This window comes from Pyrus communis, chromosome 10 (genome assembly GCF_041283825.1).
Source record: "Pyrus communis isolate YQ-2024b chromosome 10, ASM4128382v1, whole genome shotgun sequence".
NCBI lineage: Eukaryota > Viridiplantae > Streptophyta > Magnoliopsida > Rosales > Rosaceae > Pyrus > Pyrus communis.
This window is the reverse complement of record NC_142574.1, coordinates 305,011-325,760: the sequence shown is the minus strand read 5'-3', so window position 1 is coordinate 325,760 and position 20,750 is coordinate 305,011. Positions and strand designations below refer to the sequence as shown.

The 20,750-nt window shown below is 34.8% G+C and overlaps 2 protein-coding genes across 33 annotated transcripts; one reads left to right on the top strand and one right to left on the bottom strand.

The window, feature by feature from the left end:
• Positions 1-1,350: 1,350 nt before the first annotated feature.
• On the top strand, positions 1,351-4,038 carry LOC137730038 (uncharacterized). 2 transcript variants are annotated; one of them, XM_088678164.1, is made up of 6 exons: positions 1,351-1,674; positions 1,898-1,968; positions 2,550-2,655; positions 2,961-3,093; positions 3,175-3,321; positions 3,976-4,038. In XM_088678164.1, exons 1-6 carry the CDS (start codon positions 1,598-1,600, stop codon positions 4,021-4,023), a joined length of 582 nt encoding a protein of 193 aa, XP_088534290.1. In that variant the 5' UTR covers positions 1,351-1,597; the 3' UTR covers positions 4,024-4,038. The 2 variants fall into 2 exon arrangements, with proteins under 2 accessions (XP_088534290.1, XP_088534291.1); XM_088678165.1 differs by lacking the exon at positions 3,976-4,038 and adding an exon at positions 3,583-3,840 and having other exon boundaries at positions 1,354-1,674.
• LOC137727995 (uncharacterized) lies at positions 4,021-16,582 on the bottom strand. Of its 31 annotated transcripts, XM_088678170.1 has the most exons (11): positions 15,751-16,582; positions 15,524-15,653; positions 15,204-15,306; positions 14,862-14,945; positions 14,457-14,556; positions 14,262-14,361; positions 14,108-14,170; positions 12,461-12,526; positions 11,939-12,023; positions 4,394-4,460; positions 4,021-4,299 (listed from the first exon to the last, which is right to left on the bottom strand). In XM_088678170.1, the coding sequence occupies exons 6-11, from the start codon at positions 14,319-14,321 to the stop codon at positions 4,155-4,157; spliced, it is 486 nt and encodes a 161-aa protein (XP_088534296.1). In that variant the 5' UTR covers positions 14,322-14,361; positions 14,457-14,556; positions 14,862-14,945; positions 15,204-15,306; positions 15,524-15,653; positions 15,751-16,582; the 3' UTR covers positions 4,021-4,154. The 31 variants fall into 31 exon arrangements, 11 of the variants coding, with proteins under 11 accessions (XP_088534296.1, XP_088534297.1, XP_088534298.1 ...); XM_088678171.1 differs by lacking the exon at positions 14,457-14,556 and having other exon boundaries at positions 14,262-14,347; positions 15,751-16,581; XM_088678172.1 differs by lacking the exon at positions 14,457-14,556 and having other exon boundaries at positions 14,262-14,347; positions 15,234-15,306; positions 15,751-16,581.
• Between the last annotated feature and the right edge of the window lie 4,168 nt (positions 16,583-20,750).

Below are 20,750 nucleotides of genomic sequence, written 5' to 3'. Positions count from 1 at the left end.
CAACCCAACTCAACCCAATCAATGAATGGATTGAAATAGAGTTGGGTTCGGGCTGGTTATAACTAAAAAAAAAAAACTCGCTTGTTTGTGTTTAAAGTCGGGTTGGACATGAAAGGGTTCGGATTGGTCTAACCCAAGTTGCACCTCTACCCACTGCGTCTCGAGTTTAAATGTAGAGTTGATGTTTATGATGATATATATCTTATGTTGTTGTTGTTGTTTTTTTTTTTTTTTTTTCTACAATTTTGTAAAATAAATTTAATAGCAAAGTTTGATCGATCATATTATAAAATGAGTTTTGTTGTCTCCTATGCATTTGTCATCATATTCATACGTCTTGGTTTCTTATCTAGTTTGCACATACTAATGTATGTATGTATGTATACGTATGTATATATGTATGTATGTAGGTAAGTAATGACCAAAAGTTATTAGATGATTTTTTTGCTAATAAAGAATTTGGAGAAGCCATTTTCATAAAGCTCTCTAACAATGATTTTATATTGACTATTGCTGGAACTAAACATTGATTATTTCTAGAACCGACCACAGTTTCAGAAATAATCTGTGTTCAGGTCCAGAAAGAGTTAATATTCGGTTTCAGAAAGAATCAGTGTTCAGTTCCAGAAAGAGTTAATATTCGGTTTTAGAAATAATCAATGTTATTAGATGATTTTTTGTTAATATAAAGTTTGGAGAAGCCTTTTTTATTAAAGCATAGTACCATTTAGTTTCATAAATAGTGTAATACTGGTTAGTTTCATAAATAATATAATATTGTTAAATTTCATAAATAATGTAGTACCGTTAAGTTTCATAAACAGTGTAATACTGTTAAGTTTCATAAACAGTGCCTGTGATGGACGTGCGAATCCTGCATGTCAGGTTTATTTTTTATATATTAAAATTTAAGTTTTTTTGTCCACTTTATTAAAATTTAAGGATTTTTTTAATTAAAATTTAATTTTTTTAATTAAATAAAATTATAGCATGATTTTTTGTTAAAATAAATTTAGCCAAGCTTTTTTTATAAAAACTCCCAACATAAGAGCTTCAACCCCATCAATACTTTTAGAGCATCTCCAAATGAGATGTCAAAAGCCTAGGTGGAATGTCATTATGCATATTTGACATAAAAAATCTATCAAACTAAAGTGTTATTTGCTGATTGAATTTAAAAGCTTTGTGGTTAGGAATCAAATTTGACATCAATGTCAAATTTATTTTTAATTCATTTTAACAATAGATCCCTTATTCTCAACTAATAAAAATTTTGTTTCAACAATTCTTTTAACAATTAAAACCATTTTAAGCTCTATTTAAATAAGAAAATAACATTTGACAATTCGATTTGAAAATACAAAATTTGATATAAAATTTCAGATTAATACTGAATTGTTGTTTATTATTCAAATCTTTTGTTTTGGTTTTCTATTTCTTTCTTTCTCCTGTACTAGATCTGCTAGAGGCTTCCATTTCCTGAGCAAAATCCTAAATCCATTCAATTTCAAACCCTAAATCCATTTATAAACCACACAATAAAAGAATTAGTCGCTGAAATTTGTAAAAGGGATCTCTTTCTCTCTGTTCCGTTGTGATGTCAGCAAGTAGTAATGGGGTGTCGATTTGGTTCAACAAGAAGGTGGTTGATCCCCTCCTCGAAATCCTCCGCAGGTACCACTACTACCCTATACTTTTTCTTTCTCTCTAATTTTTTTATTTTTTTTCTATTTCAGATTCACAAATTCTGTTTTTTTTGGTATATAATATTTTTGTCGGGTTTGATTGATTGATAATGATTCAACAATTTGTTTGCCCTAAAAAATCATGTTTGATTGTTACCCTATTTGGTGATTGCTGAGAAAGAAAGTTGTAAAATTTGACTTGGATTTTGAAGGGGTGCAGAACCGAAGCTTTTGGCCTTCTCTGCGGCTCTTGGCCTTACCATTGGATTATTTCCAATATGCGGTACGCATGCATCTTTTATCTTCTCAAATCCCGTGCGGTGCCTCTTTCAATACAATGCAGTAATTCTGCATAGCAACATTGTTATCAATGCTGTTGCTTCCCCATTTTAGTTTAATACAGGATGATTTCCCACCTGAACAGAATTTTCTCTTATTAATGCACTCACGAACAGATTTATTTAACCGCCTGGAAAAGCAATTTCATAATTTTATCATGTCACACTTTACTTCTAAATGCCGAAAATAATCTCACTGTGAGTTGTTCCTTAGATCATTCCTTAGTGAATATTGATGTGGCTCAGCAATGTTGCAATAATATGCAATATAGGACTCTCCTTAAAGAAAACTTACGAGGAGTAGTTGCCGCCTTATATCAGTACAGAGAACAGAAAGAAATTGCTATCTGAGAGTGGGAAGTTCACGTAGGAAAATGTAGGCTGGATTTAATTGGGAGGATGTTGATATGATCCCCCCTTTGTAGTTGTTGTAATGGATCTGGTATTTCTGGAGATTTGTCAGTACTAATGTTGGATTCTCTAAATGTTAATAAATACCTCATGTTAACCGATGTTTCATTAATAGGGACAACTGTGGTTCTGTGTGGAATGGCAATTGCATTGCTGCGATCGCACTGCCATGCTCCAACTGTCATGCTGGCTAATGTCCTTGCTACACCAATAGAACTGAGGTACTTGTGCTTTTATCCTAGCATCTTGTAATATCATTACGTTTATGTCATCGCTGTACATGCGACAAATTGTGTTTGCACATCCTTCATAAAATGTCTAAACAATGACAGATTGTGGATTGGTCGCGGTCTTGGTACATCGTTCGTCTCTATGTTAATAGAAGCCTTAGAAATAGAAACAACATGTATAAAAGAACTTATCCTAAAGCTTTCAGTTTCTCTTGTACCATGCCTATTACATTTTATGCTACACATATGATTGTTATCTTACTGTTTTTTGTTGTTGTTGTTGTTTTGCTCTCAAGTTTGGTTGTACCTTTCTTGCGTTTTGGTGAATTTATCTCTGGTGGAGCTCATTTTCCTTTAACTTCTGACGCTTTCAAGAAAGTGTTAACTGGCCAAGCTTCATATGAGGTCTTAATAAGTATTGCTCATGCGGTAGGTTGCCAAGTTATCACCTTGTAGTCATAACCCCGCTCTCTGTTGCTATTCACGTCTAATTGGTATCAATCTTTGCAGTTGTTGGGATGGCTTGTTGCAGCTCCTTTAATTTTTGCCGCTCTGTACATGGCATTTTTACCATTGTTTAAGGTGTTGGTTCCCAAGTTCAGCGCTGTTCCTTTAAGCCCAAAGAAATCACTTTCAACCACAGAAGTCAGGCTTAAGGTAAGAGATGCCTGACTAAAATTGTAATAGCCACACGCAGTTATTTCTCGTGCCATAAACAGGGAAGTTTGTTCACATGTTTCTGACATTTAGTACCCCAAGTACATAGAACAGCACTGGTGATACGATGCTTACTCTGCTCTTTGCTTTCAGCGTGTATTATATTAGTATGATTTATGATGTATTTATATTTTAACCAAGGTGGCTTCTGGACAGCAGAAGTCCATTAAAGTCTGATGATGTGATTAGCTAATTTGACAGGGAAACTGATGCGTCTTTCTATTTCTCTGCATCATCGGATATATTGCGGTGCAAGACACCTCATTCACGGAATAGGTATTAGTGTATATTCTCACAGAGAGAGAGAGAAAGTGGGGGGGGGGGGGGGGGGGGGAGGGAATTTTGTTGGTCAGAGAGGAGGCATGCGCGAGCTGAAACTTCACTTTGTCTCAGCGTTGAGCGCACAATAATGGAATAAAAATGAATATTTTCTTTTTCAAATAAAAGTTTAGTTGATTACTTCCAAAGGTCACAGCAATACTGCCTGTTTTGCAGCCATATCCTTTTTTCTTTTTTTTTTTATTTTATTTGGGAACTTTGCTAAGTTACTGTTGGGACCAAATTAAGTCAATACGACTGTTTGGCTATCTACAGTGTTTCTTGCAACGACGAGGAGGAGGAGGAGGTGATGGCTATGGATAAGTTGAAGGGACACCTGTTTTATTATATTTTTAAACATGTAAGATTTTGTTGAGACAATATGATATGACATGGCTCAGGCATCTGACTCAAGGGAGGGATGAAAGATGGTTGTTTAAATATGGTGGTATAAGCTATAAACCCATGAAACTGAACTCTCTCCTCATATGACCAAGCATCTGACTCGGCCAATCGCTCTCTACGACTATGATGACTTGCAAGCCGTTACGTTCCGCCCTCCGTCTTGCTTTCTCTCCCATGTCACGAGTAAATCGATATCTACACATAATGCACAAGCAAAATTAAAACAAGTGATAACAAGCACAAAATACAAAATCTTAACACAAACATAATCCCAGAGGAAAATCCTCACATTATAGTCATTTTTTGTCTAGGAGGAGAAGAAACGAGATTCGATAGGGTCCCCCAGCTCTCAATATCTAGCAAGCGAAACATCCTCCTCACTAGCGCCTCGCCTTGCGTCACGACGTCTCTTCGTATTAAGATGTCGCATGACAAGCATTGAGAAAATCTCACTTGTATTCATTTTTTTTTCTTTTTCAATTTTGATCTCATTTATCAACATAGTTTATTGTTTCAAAGTACAAATTCATCATTTAGGGCTTCGACTTTAGGTTTTTATTATTTCAGAGTAAAAATTCATCATTTAGAGCCTTGACTTTAGGGTTTTTTCTTTTGGCCTACCAAAAGTTGTGTGTTTAAAGGGAGTTTGGACGCAAGTGGGTTTTAACCACAGTGGTAGAAATGTATCGTGCTCTTGCATAACAGTGTGAATTTGACCTTGTCGATGGTTAATCTAACATCTAACTTAAAAACGCTATCACCAAATTTACTCCAAGTTAAGGATCCATGGAGGGTAAGAAAATAAGTATAAAACCTCGATACTATCACACATCAAACAAATCGTAATTACATTTGGACAAATGGTTTAGATTAATGTGTGGGTTTAGGGTTTAGGAGAGCTTGACATTTCTTCCCCTAAACCCTAAACCCTCCTAAACCATCAGACAAATGCATGTCATGTAGATTAATGTGTATTTAGGAGAGATTATGGAGGGACAATACATTAAAGAGATCACCTTGGTTTTTCAGAAAGTCTCCCAAAATATTTGCTCGAGCAATTAGCGGAGCAAAATATCTTCATAAAAATAATTGGTGGGAAGGTTGACTTAAATTTGTGGCTTGTATGCACCATTTGCAATCAGAAAAATGTGGACATTTTTTGTGTAAATATTTTATAGTTTGCTTGGTCCTGTAGCGAGGGATTTTCTTCAATGTTTATTCGTAGGTTTTGTACTGGGTTTGCAATTGCAGGTTGATGTCGTTCGTTGTGGTTCATCGTGTTTTTCACGGTGGAGATTGGTGGATTGCTCGGTGTGGAGGACAAAAACTTTGGTGTTGCGCAGATATTTATCATTGTGACCGAAACACGAGTTATACACCATGTGTTTTTATACAAGTGGTGAAAAATTTTATGTCACGTTATTAATTTTTCAACACGCATATCCGACTATATGTATAATAAAATGTGGTGTATCATCCCATGTTTTGATCATACTGAAAAATCTTTCGAAGTTGAGAAAGACTATGACTGATGTGTCTTTTGGTATAATCAAAAGGGCAAAAATAAAAGAATACGAAGGTTTTAATTGATTTTTTTTAAAGAAAATCTTAATGAAACACCCCGATTCTTTCCAAACTTGCCTATAAAACTTGCTTTATAGGCGAGTCTGCCTAGCAAATCTCAAAGTAATTTATAACGTCTGTGGAGCAATTAGCAGAACGCAATTAGTAAAGGGAAATAAATAGACTATACGAGAAAAAGAAAGAAGAAAAAAATATAAATATAAAAGGAGTCAGTTTAGACCAACTCCAAAAGAGACGTCAAATATGGTAAACAGGATTAAAAGACATTCAGGTGTTCTCTGATGAATATGCCGTCATATATGATGTGGCATGTGAGTCATTTGACTCCTTGCTTTCTGGCTGTCTTTTTTAACAACAAACAAAGGAGTCAAATATATTTAATTGAATTTTTTAAGACACGAGTCCCATTAACAATCAATAGAATAAAAACTACAACTATTTTTTTAATTAATGTAACTCTAGGCTCAATAAAATAAATATTTGACACATCCATTGGAAAATAAGAGAATTTAGCACTCATATTCAATTTGCCATATCAGCCATCAAATAAAATTTTATATTTGACATCTCCTTTGAAGATGCTTATATTTACCAAAAACGAAACGATGTGTCAAGCTTAGAATTAAATGATGAGAAAAAATTCAACGCGAAAGCCGTTGGATCAAATTCTACTAATATATATCAACGATCCGGATACTAATTTGGAGGAGGTGCGGTTTGGTTGTGTTTAAGAGTCATACTTAATGCTCAGAACTCTTTACAGCCGCTTTAAAAGCAGAGCCAAAGTACATCCGAAGGAAAAAGGCAGCATGAGCGTTCCTCGGTCGTAATCTAATCCGAAGGAAAACGGCAGTATGAGCATGTGGAAGATTAAGATACACATCATCCGACTGCGTACTAATATGCGTGCATGTTTTTTGATATGAAATAAGAAAGAGTTCTTCAAATCTTTCATGATTTCTTCAGATTTTCTTGTTTAATATCAAAGGATATGTGTAATCCACCCCAAGCCGAGGCTTCAAAATTTCCATACTATATTTTGGTAGCAGCTGTTGTCATCTCTATTTGTTAAGTAGATTATTTCATTGGTATGTTTTTCTGTATATTTATAATATATTGTCCTCCTATAATTTTTTTTCTGTTTCATCAATTTCTTTTTCGAATCTTGTCCTCTTATTTCATCAGTGTTTTCTCACTATGTTTGAGGTTTTTGTTCCTGCTATTATGAATGATTTGAATCTTCGTGAAGATTCTGGGACTCCAATGAATTTGGCACTACACACATTGCCCTAATTTTGGGCAATTACATATTCATAGCAACTGATTCTCGATTAACTTCTACAGATATGGTAACTGTCAATAAGTTATGCTCTCTGTTTGATCTGGTTATTGGGTTTTTAATAATTTGTTTAGAGAACGAGTAAGTCTTCAAAATTTATAAATATGTTTCAAACCTGTGTGATAGTAGAGCTTTTGAAACCGTGAACAAAGAGTCATGAAACTTTTAAGATTAATAAATAAACAAAACAAAACATACCGATTTGTCAAATCCACAAATAAAACAACACGAATTCAAATACTTATATCTAAACTTGATAGTATCATAATCAGTTCGATTAGGATTTAACCCCAACTTTTTACGAGCCTATTCCATTTGATTTAGCAAATTTGAACGTGCCACTTTAACAACTTCATACGCATCAAGAATTTGATTTTCAGCTCTGCATTTAGCGACATATTTCTTCAACCCTCTAAAAACAGACTTACCACCACACATCGTACCATACATGTTTGGAGCATATTTATGAATCTTCAAGAAGTACTCGTTCTCTAAACAAATTATTTAATAAAAACCAGATCAAACAAAGAGCCTAACTTACGGTTACCATATCCATAGAAGTTAACCTAGAATCGGTTGCTATGAATATGTAATTGCCCAAAATTAGGAAAATATTTGTAGCGTCAAATTCATCAGAGTCCCCAGGATCTTCAAGAAAATTCAAACCATCCATCATAGTAGGAACAAAGACCTCAAACATAGTGAGAAACATAAGAGAAAGATTGAAAAAATAAAAACACTGATGAAATAAGAGGAAAAGATTCAAAAAAGAAAAAAATTATAAGAAGACAATATACTATAAATACACAGAAAAATTACAAGAGAAAAACATACTAGTAAAGAATAGTCTACTTAACAAATATAGATGACAACGACTGTTAACAAAATATAGACAAGTTTTTGTACCAGAGGAACCCAAATCTTTGAGATACAAAGTTCATCCAACATAGAAGGAACATAAACATTCGACATACTGACATTTAAAGGAAAATCGTTGAAATACACAAGACATTTTTACAGAATCAGTAAGCAACGACAAGAAAGCCAAATGGATCAAAAAACCTATTTATGAAACACAAAATTTAAAAGAGGAGAAAATACCTGCCTAGAGAATTAGAAAATGGAATTGAATGACAGTCTACATCCCCGAATAGACTTTCTCCTCTTTTAACTTTTGTGTTTCAAAAATGGAATTGAATGGCAGATATTTTCTCCTCTTTTAACTTTTGGGTTTTCATAAATAGGGTTATCAATCCGTTTGGCTTTCTTGTCTTTGCTTATTGATTCTGTAAAAATGTCTTTTTTATTTCCGTGATTTTTTTCTATATCTTAGTATGTCGAATGTTTATGTTCCTCCCATGTTGGATGAACTTTGTATTCTCAAAGATTTTGGTTACTTTGGCACTACAATACTAGTTTATATTTTGGTAAAAGTCGTTGTATCTCTAATTGCTAAGTAGACTATTCTTCATTAATATGTTGTCTCTTGTAATTTTTCCATGTGTTTATAGTATATTGTTCTCTTATAATTTTTTTCTGTTTTATCAATTTCTTTTTCGAATCTTGTCCTCTTATTTCATCAGTGTTTTTATTTTTTCATTCTATTTCAATCTTTCTCTTATGTTTCTCACTATGTCTGAGGTATTTGTTCCTACTATGATGGATGGTTTGAATTTTCTTGAAGATCCTGGGGACTCTGATGAATTTGACGCTACAAATATTTTCCTAATTTTGGGCAATTACATATTCATAGCAACCGATTCTAGGTTAACTTCTATGGATATGGTAACCATAAGTTACGCTCTCTGTTTGATCTGGTTTTTATTAAATAATTTGTTTAGAGAACGAGTACTTCTTCAAGATTCATAAATATGCTCCAAACATGTATGGTACGATGTGTGGTGGTAAGTTTGTTTTTAGAGGGTTGAAGAAATATGTTGCTAAACGTAAAGCTGAAAATCAAATTCTTGATAAGTACGAAGTTGCTAAAGTGGCACGTTCAAATTTGCTGAATCAAATGGAATAGGCCCATAAAAAGTTGGAGTCAAATCCTAATCGAACCGATCCTGATACTATCAAGTTCAGATATAAGTATTTGAATTCATGTTGCTTTATTTGTGGATTTGACAAATCGGTATGTTTTGTTTTATTAATTCGTTTGTTTATTTATTAATCTTAAACTTTCATGACTCTTTGTTCATGGTTTCTAGGTTCCGAAAGCTTACAGCATGAGTCTTGTCAGTCCATAAGTGTTGGATGTTTCCATAACTTCTGAACATCGTAATTGGATGTTTACAATAAAATCCCTAGCTAAGGTGGAGCCAGAACCTAGAAAGCCACAATCACGATGTTCAGAAGTTATGGAAACATCCAACACTTATGGACTGACAAGACTCATGCTGTAAGCTTTCGGAACCTAGAAACCGTGAACAAAGAGTCATGAAAGTTTAAGATTAATAAATAAACAAACGAATTAATAAAACAAAACATACCGATTTGTCAAATCCACAAATAAAGCAACATGAATTCAAATACTTATATCTGAACTTGATAGTATCAGGATCGGTTCGATTAGGATTTGACTCCAACTTTTTATGGGCCTATTCCATTTAATTCAGCAAATTTGAACGTGCCACTTTAGCAACTTCGTACTTATCAAGAATTTGATTTTCAGCTTTACGTTTAGCAACATATTTCTTCAACCCTCTAAAAACAGACTTACCACCACACATCGTACCATACATGTTTGGAGCATATTTATGAATCTTGAAGAAGTACTCGTTCTCTAAACAAATTATTTAATAAAAACCAGATCAAACAGAGCGTAACTTATGGTTACCATATCCATAGAAGTTAACCTAGAATCGGTTACTATGAATATGTAATTGCCCAAAATTAGGAAAATATTTGTAGCGTCAAATTCATCAGAGTCCCCAGGATCTTCAAAAAAATTCAAACCATCCATTATAGTAGGAACAAATACCTCAGACATAGTGAGAAACATAAGAGAAAGAATGAAAAAAATAAAAACACTGATGAAATAAGAGGACAAGATTCGAAAAAGAAATTGATAAAACAGAAAAAAATTATAAGAGAACAATATACTATAAACACATGGAAAAATTACAAGAGACAACATATTAATGAAGAATAGTCTACTTAGCAATTAGAGATGACAACTACTTCTACCAAAATATAAACTAGTATTGTAGTGCCAAAGTAACCAAAATCTTTGAGAATACAAAGTTCATCCAACATGGGAGGAACATAAACATTCGACATACTAAGATATAGAAAAAAATCACGGAAATAAAAAAGACATTTTTACAGAATCAATAAGCAAAGACAAGAAAGCCAAACGGATTGATAACCCTATTTATGAAAACCCAAAAGTTAAAAGAGGAGAAAATATCTGCCATTCAATTCCATTTTTGAAACACAAAAGTTAAAAGAGGAGAAAGTCTATTCGGGGATGTAGACTGTCATTTAATTCCATTTTCTAATTCTCTAGGCAGGTATTTTCTCCTCTTTTAAATTTTGTGTTTCATAAATAGGTTTTTTGATCCATTTGGCTTTCTTGTCGTTGCTTACTGATTCTGTAAAAATGTCTTGTGTATTTCAACGATTTTCCTTTAAATGTCAGTATGTCGAATGTTTATGTTCCTTCTATGTTGGATGAACTTTGTATCTCAAAGATTTGGGTTCCTCTGGTACAAAAACTTGTCTATATTTTGTTAACAGTCGTTGTCATCTATATTTGTTAAGTAGACTATTCTTTACTAGTATGTTTTTCTCTTGTAATTTTTCTGTGTATTTATAGTATATTGTCTTCTTATAATTTTTTTCTTTTTTGAATCTTTTCCTCTTATTTCATCAGTGTTTTTATTTTTTCAATCTTTCTCTTATGTTTCTCACTATGTCTGAGGTCTTTGTTCCTACTATGATGGATGGTTTGAATTTTCTTGAAGATCCTGGGGACTCTGATGAATTTGACGCTACAAATATTTTCCTAATTTTGGGCAATTACATATTCATAGCAACCGATTCTAGGTTAACTTCTATGGATATGGTAACCGTAAGTTAGGCTCTTTGTTTGATCTGGTTTTTATTAAATAATTTGTTTAGAGAACGAGTACTTCTTGAAGATTCATAAATATGCTCCAAACATGTATGGTACGATGTGTGGTGGTAAGTCTGTTTTTAGAGGATTGAAGAAATATGTCGCTAAATGCAGAGCTGAAAATCAAATTCTTGATGCGTATGAAGTTGTTAAAGTGGCACGTTCAAATTTGCTGAATCAAATGGAATAGGCTCGTAAAAAGTTGGGGTTAAATCCTAATCGAACTGATTATGATACTATCAAGTTCAGATATAAGTATTTGAATTCATGTTGCTTTATTTGTGGATTTGACAAATCGGTATGTTTTGTTTTATTAATTCGTTTGTTTATTTATTAATCTTAAACTTTCATGACTCTTTGTTCACGGTTTCTAGGTTCCGAAAGCTTACAGCATGAGTCTTGTCAGTCCATAAGTGTTGGATGTTTCCATAACTTCTGAACATCGTAATTGTGGCTTTCTAGGTTCTGGCTCCACCTTAGCTAGGGATTTTATTGTAAAATCTCAAAAAAAATTGTTGCAAGTGATTTTCTTAGTTTTTATGGACCAGTAGATGACCACTGATTTCACTTCAGAATAGTTAAAAATAAATACACTTAATTTTTTGAGTAATTATGCAATCAAACTTTTCTGAACAAATACACTGCAAGTAAATCAACACACTGTATGCAGTGAGACAATACAAAAAAATGATTACCTAGGTTCTTAGATGTTTTAGCTAATAAGCAGAGCTAATAATAAGCAAGCAAGAAATTGATATTTCAAAATTCCATGGCTTTCGGCAAGTACTTACTAAATTTGACAGCAAGACTGTTCATCCTCCCCAACTCCTTCATAACTCCCATAAGAGAAATTTTCACGCGGCCTCTTTCCAGTGGCTGCAAACAAAATATCAAATTTAAAAACGAAATCCAAAAGCATAGCAAATAGTCTGGGTCACTCTCGAGTTTGGGTGCGGAGCTTATCCCTAATCTTCTCACCAGAAAAGAACATCAAAAAATTAATCGGAGTTCTCAAAAAATACAATTCCTGATTACCTGCTATTGGAAACAAATAATAAATATACAGGGAGTTTTATAGAAAATTACAAAATAATTCAATTGCAAGCAATTTAATAAAAATTTGCAGAGGGAAAAAAAAAAAACTCAAAATCTTGGTAAAATTAAGAACAAAATTTACCGAACACTTCTCATAATATTTCATCCAAAACCATCCAACCAACTGTTCTTAAGTAATCATTTGAATGTCTCCATAATTTTTCTCAGCAACCAATCAGAAGGTAATTTTGTGAAGAAAGACTGTAAATTTGGCTAACCTTCCCATGAGGCTCTCCATGGCTGAACTTTCCCACAACCAATTGCTTATCTAATACAATGAAAGTCTGCTCTGCAAAAACCATTTTCAACTCTTCAATCATTCACCAAACCACTAATACAATCACACAAAATACCCTCAATCATTTGTCAAAACTAGATTGAACCCCTTTTATAATTTTCCTGAAAGATCAAACCTTCAATATCAGATTCCATAATCAAATATGATACTATTCCTCTTTCTCTCTCTCTAAACTCTTTGTTAAAACCCAATTATCTCATGGTCAGATTTTTGCTTACTTGCAAAGATGTCTTTAACTTCCTCTAATTATTCACATTGTCTCATACTTACTCTCTGATATCTACTTAATCAGAAAGCTATGACAATAATACAACACACATTCTTTGGAATTTCGATATGGATATAAATGCGAACTATTTTATTTTTTCAGTTAATCTTTTTTCTTAAGAACTCAAAACACACACATTCGGTCTCATCGAAACGTAACGGGGATATTAATTTTTCAGTGATGTTTCAAGTGTGATTACAAATCCCACATACAGTTGTCTTCATGACCCCTCCCCCGGGGGGGGGGGGGGAACAATTTTTTACCATGTACCTAATAAATCATGGTATTACTTTCAAAAAATAACACATATATACCCAGCCCCATAAGGGTCAATAGGTCTCAGTTGCATATAAGGGGTGAAAGATAATTATGCATAAGGCAACTGAAACACGTTCAATTATTATTTTTGTGATAAACTGCCAATGGATTGCCAACCAACATATTTTACATACAATATTTTGATAACATCGCGCGGGCATTGCCTAGAAACAGCATACATAATTCAAGGTTATATGAAAACCTATGCCATAATGAATTGAGCAGGAAAATAAGCACTTCCTCATATGAGACCTTATTAAACTGGAATTATACTAATACACCAGGAAATAGATAGACATTATGGAGAGCAGGTAAATGAACTCAACGCCCCAACAAAAAGCCTACAACACCAATTGCAGAAACACCTTTACTTCTTAAAGCTTCAATTACCACTTTTGCATATTCGATTTCTTTTGGCTTGTCGATATGAAAACATGAGGATTTGGAGGAAAGAAAAGTTCAACAATTAATCATTCAAATTAGCGGAAAACAATTACAATGTAAAATTAACCCAAAAACTTATAAACAAACATCAGAGAGTCAGAGCTCATTCATGTGAAAGTAGAGTCAGCTCAACATTTAACCCCCTTTTGAGTAAACAATTAGTGTCTTAAACATAATTCCAAGTAGTAAGATAAAACAATTAGTGTCTTAAACTGCTCATCCATTTGCTAATAAAGAATTAGAGTAAACAACAGAGGGAATTAGCTGAATAACCTTCGTTGGCCAACATTGAATAACATTCAACATCCAAAAATATCTCAAGTTTTGAATGAAATTCGTCGAGATGATAAAAGAGAGAACCAGAAACTAATGAGATATAAATAAACATGCAACTTGAAAACCATACCACAATTCTGGCTCGCACACATAGAGTGCACAAAATTTTTGAAAACCTGGTCACCCATGTGAAAGAAAATATAGAAATTGTAACCGAGTATGTAATAAACTGAAAGGGGAAAGCAAATGAGAGAACTATACCACTCTTTCTGGAATTAAGCAGAGACAAAGGCTGAAATCAGGAGACAGCATTGCCATCAGTGCCTGCACATCAATACAACACTCATAAACATTTAACACACTTCTTATTTACAACTAAAAGAAATGTTCCAAAGCAGCAAGATTCAGTACACACCTTAACCAAGATGCGAGAAACAATTTGGGTGCTCTCCCCAGCCAACTTGCCAGCGTCCATGTGGTCAACTGACCAACTTTAACCCACTGTCGATCCGCCCCTGTGTAGGGGTAGGTCTTATGTTCAATATATTGCAAAAGGGGAAGATTCCATTGCAAGAGCTCCCTAAAATCAAACTAAAACATGCAATTGTACCTAAAAGGGGAAAGCAGCTAGGAAAAGACATAAAATTTCACAATGTAGTTTAGATATTGAGTAGGCATAGAGCCTGAAGTTTGTTTCCACTTCAACAAATCTGAACAAAAAAGTGAGTAAAAAATTCGTAAGTAGCATGTATGGATGCACATCAGTTTTCTTGATGATATGGAATTAGTTGTGGAATAACCGATTAGAGACAAAGCTAGAATGAGTACAAATAAGCTAACTAAAAGATTAGAAGCTACGTTAGTAGGTATAAACCAACTGTCTTTCCTTCCCTGGATAAGTACACAAAAAGATAGAAATTTAAAACTTGGGGTCAGGAAATGGTTAAACTGTCATCTGGGAAATTATTACCAATTTAGTGCACATTATACCAAAAATAAATCACAAAAGTATAACCTGCTGAAGTTTGATCAGTCCCAAATCTGCAAGATCCTTGACCATATTCTTTTGCCTCTCATTCAATGTATTTATGTTATATGCCTAACACACAAAAAAGAGAACAGAATCAAGAGGTGAGAGATTAATTCCAGGTAGAAAGTTTCCATATGGAAGAAAACACTTTCCTACAAAAGAAATAAAAAAGTGAATACTATGAAAAGTTCTTATGGCAACATTTACTGCAGCACTATTCATATTTTAGTCGGAAATAACTATAAGCCAAAAAAAATATGGGGGAATCCAATAAAGCATATGCTACTGCAAGAGAATAGTCATGTATAAAGAGCATATAACTAATACCTCGCCATTAACATGAAAACTAAGTTCTACCAGGAATGAAATCAAATCTGCAGACTCTAATCCACGCTCCTGCGCCAAAAAGGAGGAGAGACCAACATAGCTACTGTGAAGGAAAAAAAACACAAAATATCAAAACAACATCAAAAGTTACAAACTTGCAGAATCCCAAGTTACACTTTCCCAAATTCATCAAGACAATTTCTTAACTAATGTAACTTCTCTAGTTTTCGTAAAAATATTAACTTGGGTAAAATCATATTCCACAAAATTAGAAATTGGGGAGTGAAATTAAACACCAAAATTTCACAGGGGAGACTTACCATTATATATGCAGGCAGTGAAATCAAAACCTTCTTCCGCCATGGAAGTCAAATGTGATGTTTGAACTGAAAAGCTATAAGTTGGCATCCCCATCTTCAATACATCCCTTGGGAACAATCGAAGTTGTATCTGCACCAAAATCAGCAAACACAAATCATCAAATCACATTCTATAGATACATACATATAAATTTATAAGTGTATGTATAGGCATAGTGAGAATGTACGGAAGGTTAAGGGTTAAGCTTGGAGGCTCTGAGAGTGAAAGGGCAGGCGGCGAACTGGAGAAGCTAAAACCGCTCGGCGGCGTAGTTAGCCTTGCAATACGACTTGTCGGCGGTGTCAAAGCGACATGGGCACGAAGTCGGAAGTGGACAGGTGGTTCTTGAACTCCTCCAGGAACTCGGGAAAATTGGACTTCGTCACTTCCTTCACGGCCCATTTCTTTAAGACATTGGTGGTGGTGGTACTGAGAAAACGGCGCTGTATTAGTGGAGGCAGAGATGCACTCCGTGCCCTGAACTCGTCGATGTCGTTGAACGAACTCAACTCCCTCACCTTCATAATCCTCGTCATGGTCGTCGCCGAAGCCGACGAACTTCACTCTCAGTCGAACACAGCCGTCCTTCACTATCAGGACGTCGTACCAGGCGTCGCCCAAGCCAGACCTGAACTCGACCGCCATCCCAACTCCCGCCCACTCCCCCTCTCTCTGTACCTCTGCAATCCCTAGTCACAGGGCCCTAGCCATTTCGGCTGGTATATGCGACGAATCTGAAGGCGGAGCATGGAGCTGCAAGCTGTCAAGGAGTTCGCCTAACCCCAAAATCGCGCTCTCTCTCTCTCTCTCTCTCTCTTCCCAAATCGAGCATCACCACTAAATCCCCGCTCTTTCTCTCCCTCGAATCGTACACCCCCTGTGACTCTGTCTGCCTGCAAGCCGCATGCCTTCCTCTCACCAAATCCCTATCTCTCTCTCCCTCCCTCCCTCTCTCTCTTCTCTCTCTGCTCGCTCGCTCTCTCGCTCTCTCTCCCGATGGCATGGTGTCACCGAGTACTACTGCAGCTTTATAAAGGAAATGAAAGTGTCTAACCCACCCAATCCGTTCGAAGCCCTACAGACTAAAATGACCATCGCACCCCTGCCCTTCCACGATTATCAACACGCGGCATGAAGATCAGCGGTAGAAAGAGATAGTGGCAGCCTCGTAAATAAAGTGATATTCGAACTCAAACACTGTTCATTTCTCGCAATTAAAAAGCCTTCTTGACCAAAGTAATAAGTAATTTTTGTTTTTTCTCTTGTGAAAATATTTGGAATTTTCTGAGCTTTTATTGAGTATAGTTTTATTATTATCTCAGGGCTAAGCAGATTGATAAGTTTGAAATGAGTTTTTTTGTTTTGTGGGGGGAGGGGGAGATTGAAAGCTTTGATGATTTTTCTAAAACTGTCTTACTAAGAGCTTTAGGGGTGTATTCCATTGAAAATTTGAGAAATTTAAATGGGTTTATAAATTCATGGATTTTTATGGAATTTAATTGATTTGTAGAGATTCCATATAAAATTTTGATTCAATTCCCTCGAAATCTCATGAGAAGATGTGAGATTTATGGATGCTTAAAATACGCTACGAAATCTCTATTCCTCAACTTTCTTAAATTCTTTAAAATTAATTTTTAATTGAATACACTTGGAATGTTATAAACTTCTTTAAAATCCTAATTGAATACATCCGGATTTCTAAAGATTTTAATAAACTATCTTAAAATTCTAATTGAATGCAACTTGAATTTCAGAGAATCACTTAAAATCTTGGTTGAATACCCCTAAATTCATTAAAAAAATAAAAATCCCTCAAAATCCCAATTTAATTCATTCCCCTTGGTTTTTGCAAACATGAGTGTTTCACAGGTGGTGACTTCTGTGGTTAGTTGTTACTTTTGTTGTTATTGTAATTTTTTAAATTTATTTTTTATGTAATTTGATTTATTTATTTTGTCAGTGCAAAGGAGATGACATTTTCGGGAACCAAGGAGATTTGATTGGTGTTCCAAACGTGGGAATTCAAGTTAATGAGAAATTTTTCATTGTGATTGGAATATAAATGGTACACCACGTGTTTTTATATAAGTAGTAGGAAATTTACCTTTTAACTTTTTAACACACATATCTCACTATCTGTATAGTAACACATGATGTACCATCCTGTGTTCTGGTTACATTAATGAGCGGGAGTAGTTAATTTTAAATTCCATTTTTCTCGTCACCAAATAAGAATATTACTTGAGAGGTTAGTCTATGTTATTTTCCCTTAAAGCGTTAAATCAAAACATCCAGCATGTCATCATTATTTCCTTCGTGTGGCTCTTCGGGTCTCTCATCCCCTAGGATATTTTCTTAGGATGGCTTTTCGGGTCTCCCATCCCCTAGGAAACATGTTGGGGTGTTCTTAGGGGTGGTTCGGTATGGGATACCATACCGAAACTAGTATCCCGAATCCCAAACCAAAATTTTTTGGGATGGGAATTTGAAGACCAATCCCAAACCAAATTTTCGGGAATCCCAAAATATTTTCGGGATTTTGGGACAAATCGGAAATCCCAAATTGAAATATGAAATTATGAATTGTTCTTCAAATATATAATTCAAGAATACATTCATGAACTAGGAATTTCATTTCATTCACACTACCATTTAATTGAACACTGGCATGCCTGACTGTTTTTATCATAGTCAAAATTCAAATTAATTAAACCATTTTTGCAATCTGTTGAGAGACAAAAGAATCAAGTCTTCTGAAATCATCAACCATGGCAGCAGCAATAATAAAATCCACATGAATATCAAACAGAACATGAAAAATATGCAAGGTGTAGGGCATTCCAGGTTGCAGAGCATGAATTAGAAACTACTGGCATCAATTATAAAAGAATAATATATATATAATAATTAACATTATATATTTTCGGTTCGGTATGGGATTCCCGAAATATTGAGAAGCCAATCCCGAATCCCATACCGAAATTTTGGGATCGGTTCGGGATAGCATCCCAAAAATTTCGGGAATTTCGGTTTGGAAAATTTTTGGTTTGGGATCGGGATTTTTTCGGTTCGGTTCGGGAATTTTGGGAATTTTTTCCACCTCTAGGTGTTCTCATAAACCTTCTCAGCTTTCCCTCATAAATCTTCTCCATATGATCAAGCTCAACCCCCGATGTAAGACTATTTAATAAGAAAAGTTGGATAGAGATCCCAGTCGGATCTCCCCACCAAATCCCAAGGATTCGGAGATCTGAACCCTTGAAATTTGATCCAACAGCTATAATTATTATCACTTTTAGAAGGATCTCCCTGTTTGTAGCGGTTGGATCAAATTTCAATGATTCGGATTCTTAGGATTTGATGGGGTGAGATTCGACTGGAATCTCTGTTCAGTAAAGTTAACCAAAACCCACACAGCTGAAACGATTCACCCCCACCAAAACCCTCACAAATCTCACGCCTGAAGCTAGTCAGTCTAAAATAATTCATAGTAACAAAAAATCCAATGAGTGTTAATGAGATTTACCATTAGTTTACAACGAGTCATAAATTTGAACTAAGCCACACACATGCCAAGTTTATAACCAGTTTCGCGTTGTTGTTTTTGGTTGGAATTTAACGTTAGAATTTTTAAAGCAGCTTTGTGTTATTTTGCTGTCTCAAAATAATGGGTGCAGTTGTATTGGGCCTGACTGGATGCTAACAGAAGAAATGAAAATCTTTTATCCAACCAAAAAGTAACCCAATTTAAAGGGTAATGCTAGGGAGATTTAATTTGGAGACAAAATTTGCAAACTAAATGACGTGTCACTAATAGGAATGAGCAAATTTATTAACATTTAAGTAATAATTCAATCATTAACTTCTATATCCTTTAGTTTCTAAAATTTTATCTACAAATTTGTTCTCTCTAACATTATCCCAAACTAAATGGCTACTATTTTAGTGGTGATAGTTTCTTTTGTTTATAATTTTAGTTTCCCTAGTATTACTCCAAACTAGCTAATAATTTTAGTGTAAATAGTGGTAGTTTCGGAATTTTACAACAATTGGTTTTCCCTTTTAGTAAGGTATAGAAGATAAGGATAATGTGAGGGAGGAAATGTTAAGAACTTGCTCAACCTAGACAATACAGCAATGGAGAAATGGAATGGAGTAGAAGGGAAGACGACGAGCAAGGAACTCGTGCCTATAATTTTTTTATTAATAAAATTGATATATCTGTTAGAGAAACAACCCAGACATTACTCTATTTAAGTAGCCTTTCCACTCAGATGTGCCAACTTAGCATTCCTTTACATAACTAACTCACTAAAGGACAAACCTTTTTTTAACCAACTAAAATTACAAATAAAAGGAATAAAATGCATTTCCTAACATCACTCCCACCTTAAAATCGACCTTGTCCACAAGGTTCAAAGCTGAAACTTTGGGAACCTGGCGTGGAAATCATCATAATCCTCCCAAGTAGTTGTGCTTTCTTCTTGCCCGACCCACTGTACTAGCAACTGAACACTTGCCTTGTCTCATTTCTTATAAATTCTTCCGGCGATTATTGCCAAAAGTGCATGTAAGGAATGAGAACCTTGCTCCTAAACTTTATCAATCAAGGGTGGCAATGTTGTTACTGGTAGATCCACTTTTCCCAAGTGCCTCTTGAGGTAGCTAACATGAAAAACCGGATGTATTTTTGTCTCTTTAGGCAATTTGAGCTTGTAAGCAACATGTCCCACTCTCTCTAACACTTCATAAGGCCCACATTATTGAGGATGCATCTTGTGATGAACACGTGAAGCCAATGTTTGTAATTGGTATGGCAACAATTTGAGATAGACTAAGAAAACTCCCTTTTAGTCATTTTCTTGTTTGCTTGAACTGTCATTCTATTATGAGCTATTGCTAAGTTAGACCTGAGTACAATGAGCAGCTTATCCCTCTCAATCAACTTTTGTTCCACCAAGTCCATTTTTGCAGTACCTTGCTCATAAGTAGTAACACGAGAATGGGGTACCCGTATACCAATTCAAATGGAGTGAATTTTGAAGAGGTATGATAGGAGGTGTTATAGTTCCATTCGGCCTATAGTAAACATTTAACCCAGTATTTCGATTTATTTCCCACAAAGCACCTTAGTTAGGTCTCAACACACATAGTCACTACCTCAGTTTGCCCGTCACACTGAGG

What these genes read in the sequence shown, in the direction of transcription:
- LOC137730038 (XM_088678164.1), top strand. Translation starts at nt 1,598, where the DNA reads ATGTCAGCAAGTAGTAATGGGGTGTCGATTTGGTTCAACAAGAAGGTG. An exon ending in TGGATTATTTCCAATATGCG is followed by an intron (nt 1,969 to 2,549) that starts GTACGCATGCAT and finishes TTTCATTAATAG; the next exon opens with GGACAACTGTGGTTCTGTGT. An exon ending in TAATAAGTATTGCTCATGCG is followed by an intron (nt 3,094 to 3,174) that starts GTAGGTTGCCAA and finishes CAATCTTTGCAG; the next exon opens with TTGTTGGGATGGCTTGTTGC.
- LOC137727995 (XM_088678170.1), bottom strand. Translation starts at nt 14,321, where the DNA reads ATGGACGCTGGCAAGTTGGCTGGGGAGAGCACCCAAATTGTTTCTCGC. An exon ending in TTTCTCGCATCTTGGTTAAG is followed by an intron (nt 14,171 to 14,261) that starts GTGTGTACTGAA and finishes ATTGATGTGCAG; the next exon opens with GCACTGATGGCAATGCTGTC. An exon ending in ATGGAGAGCCTCATGGGAAG is followed by an intron (nt 12,024 to 12,460) that starts GTTAGCCAAATT and finishes TTTTGTTTGCAG; the next exon opens with CCACTGGAAAGAGGCCGCGT.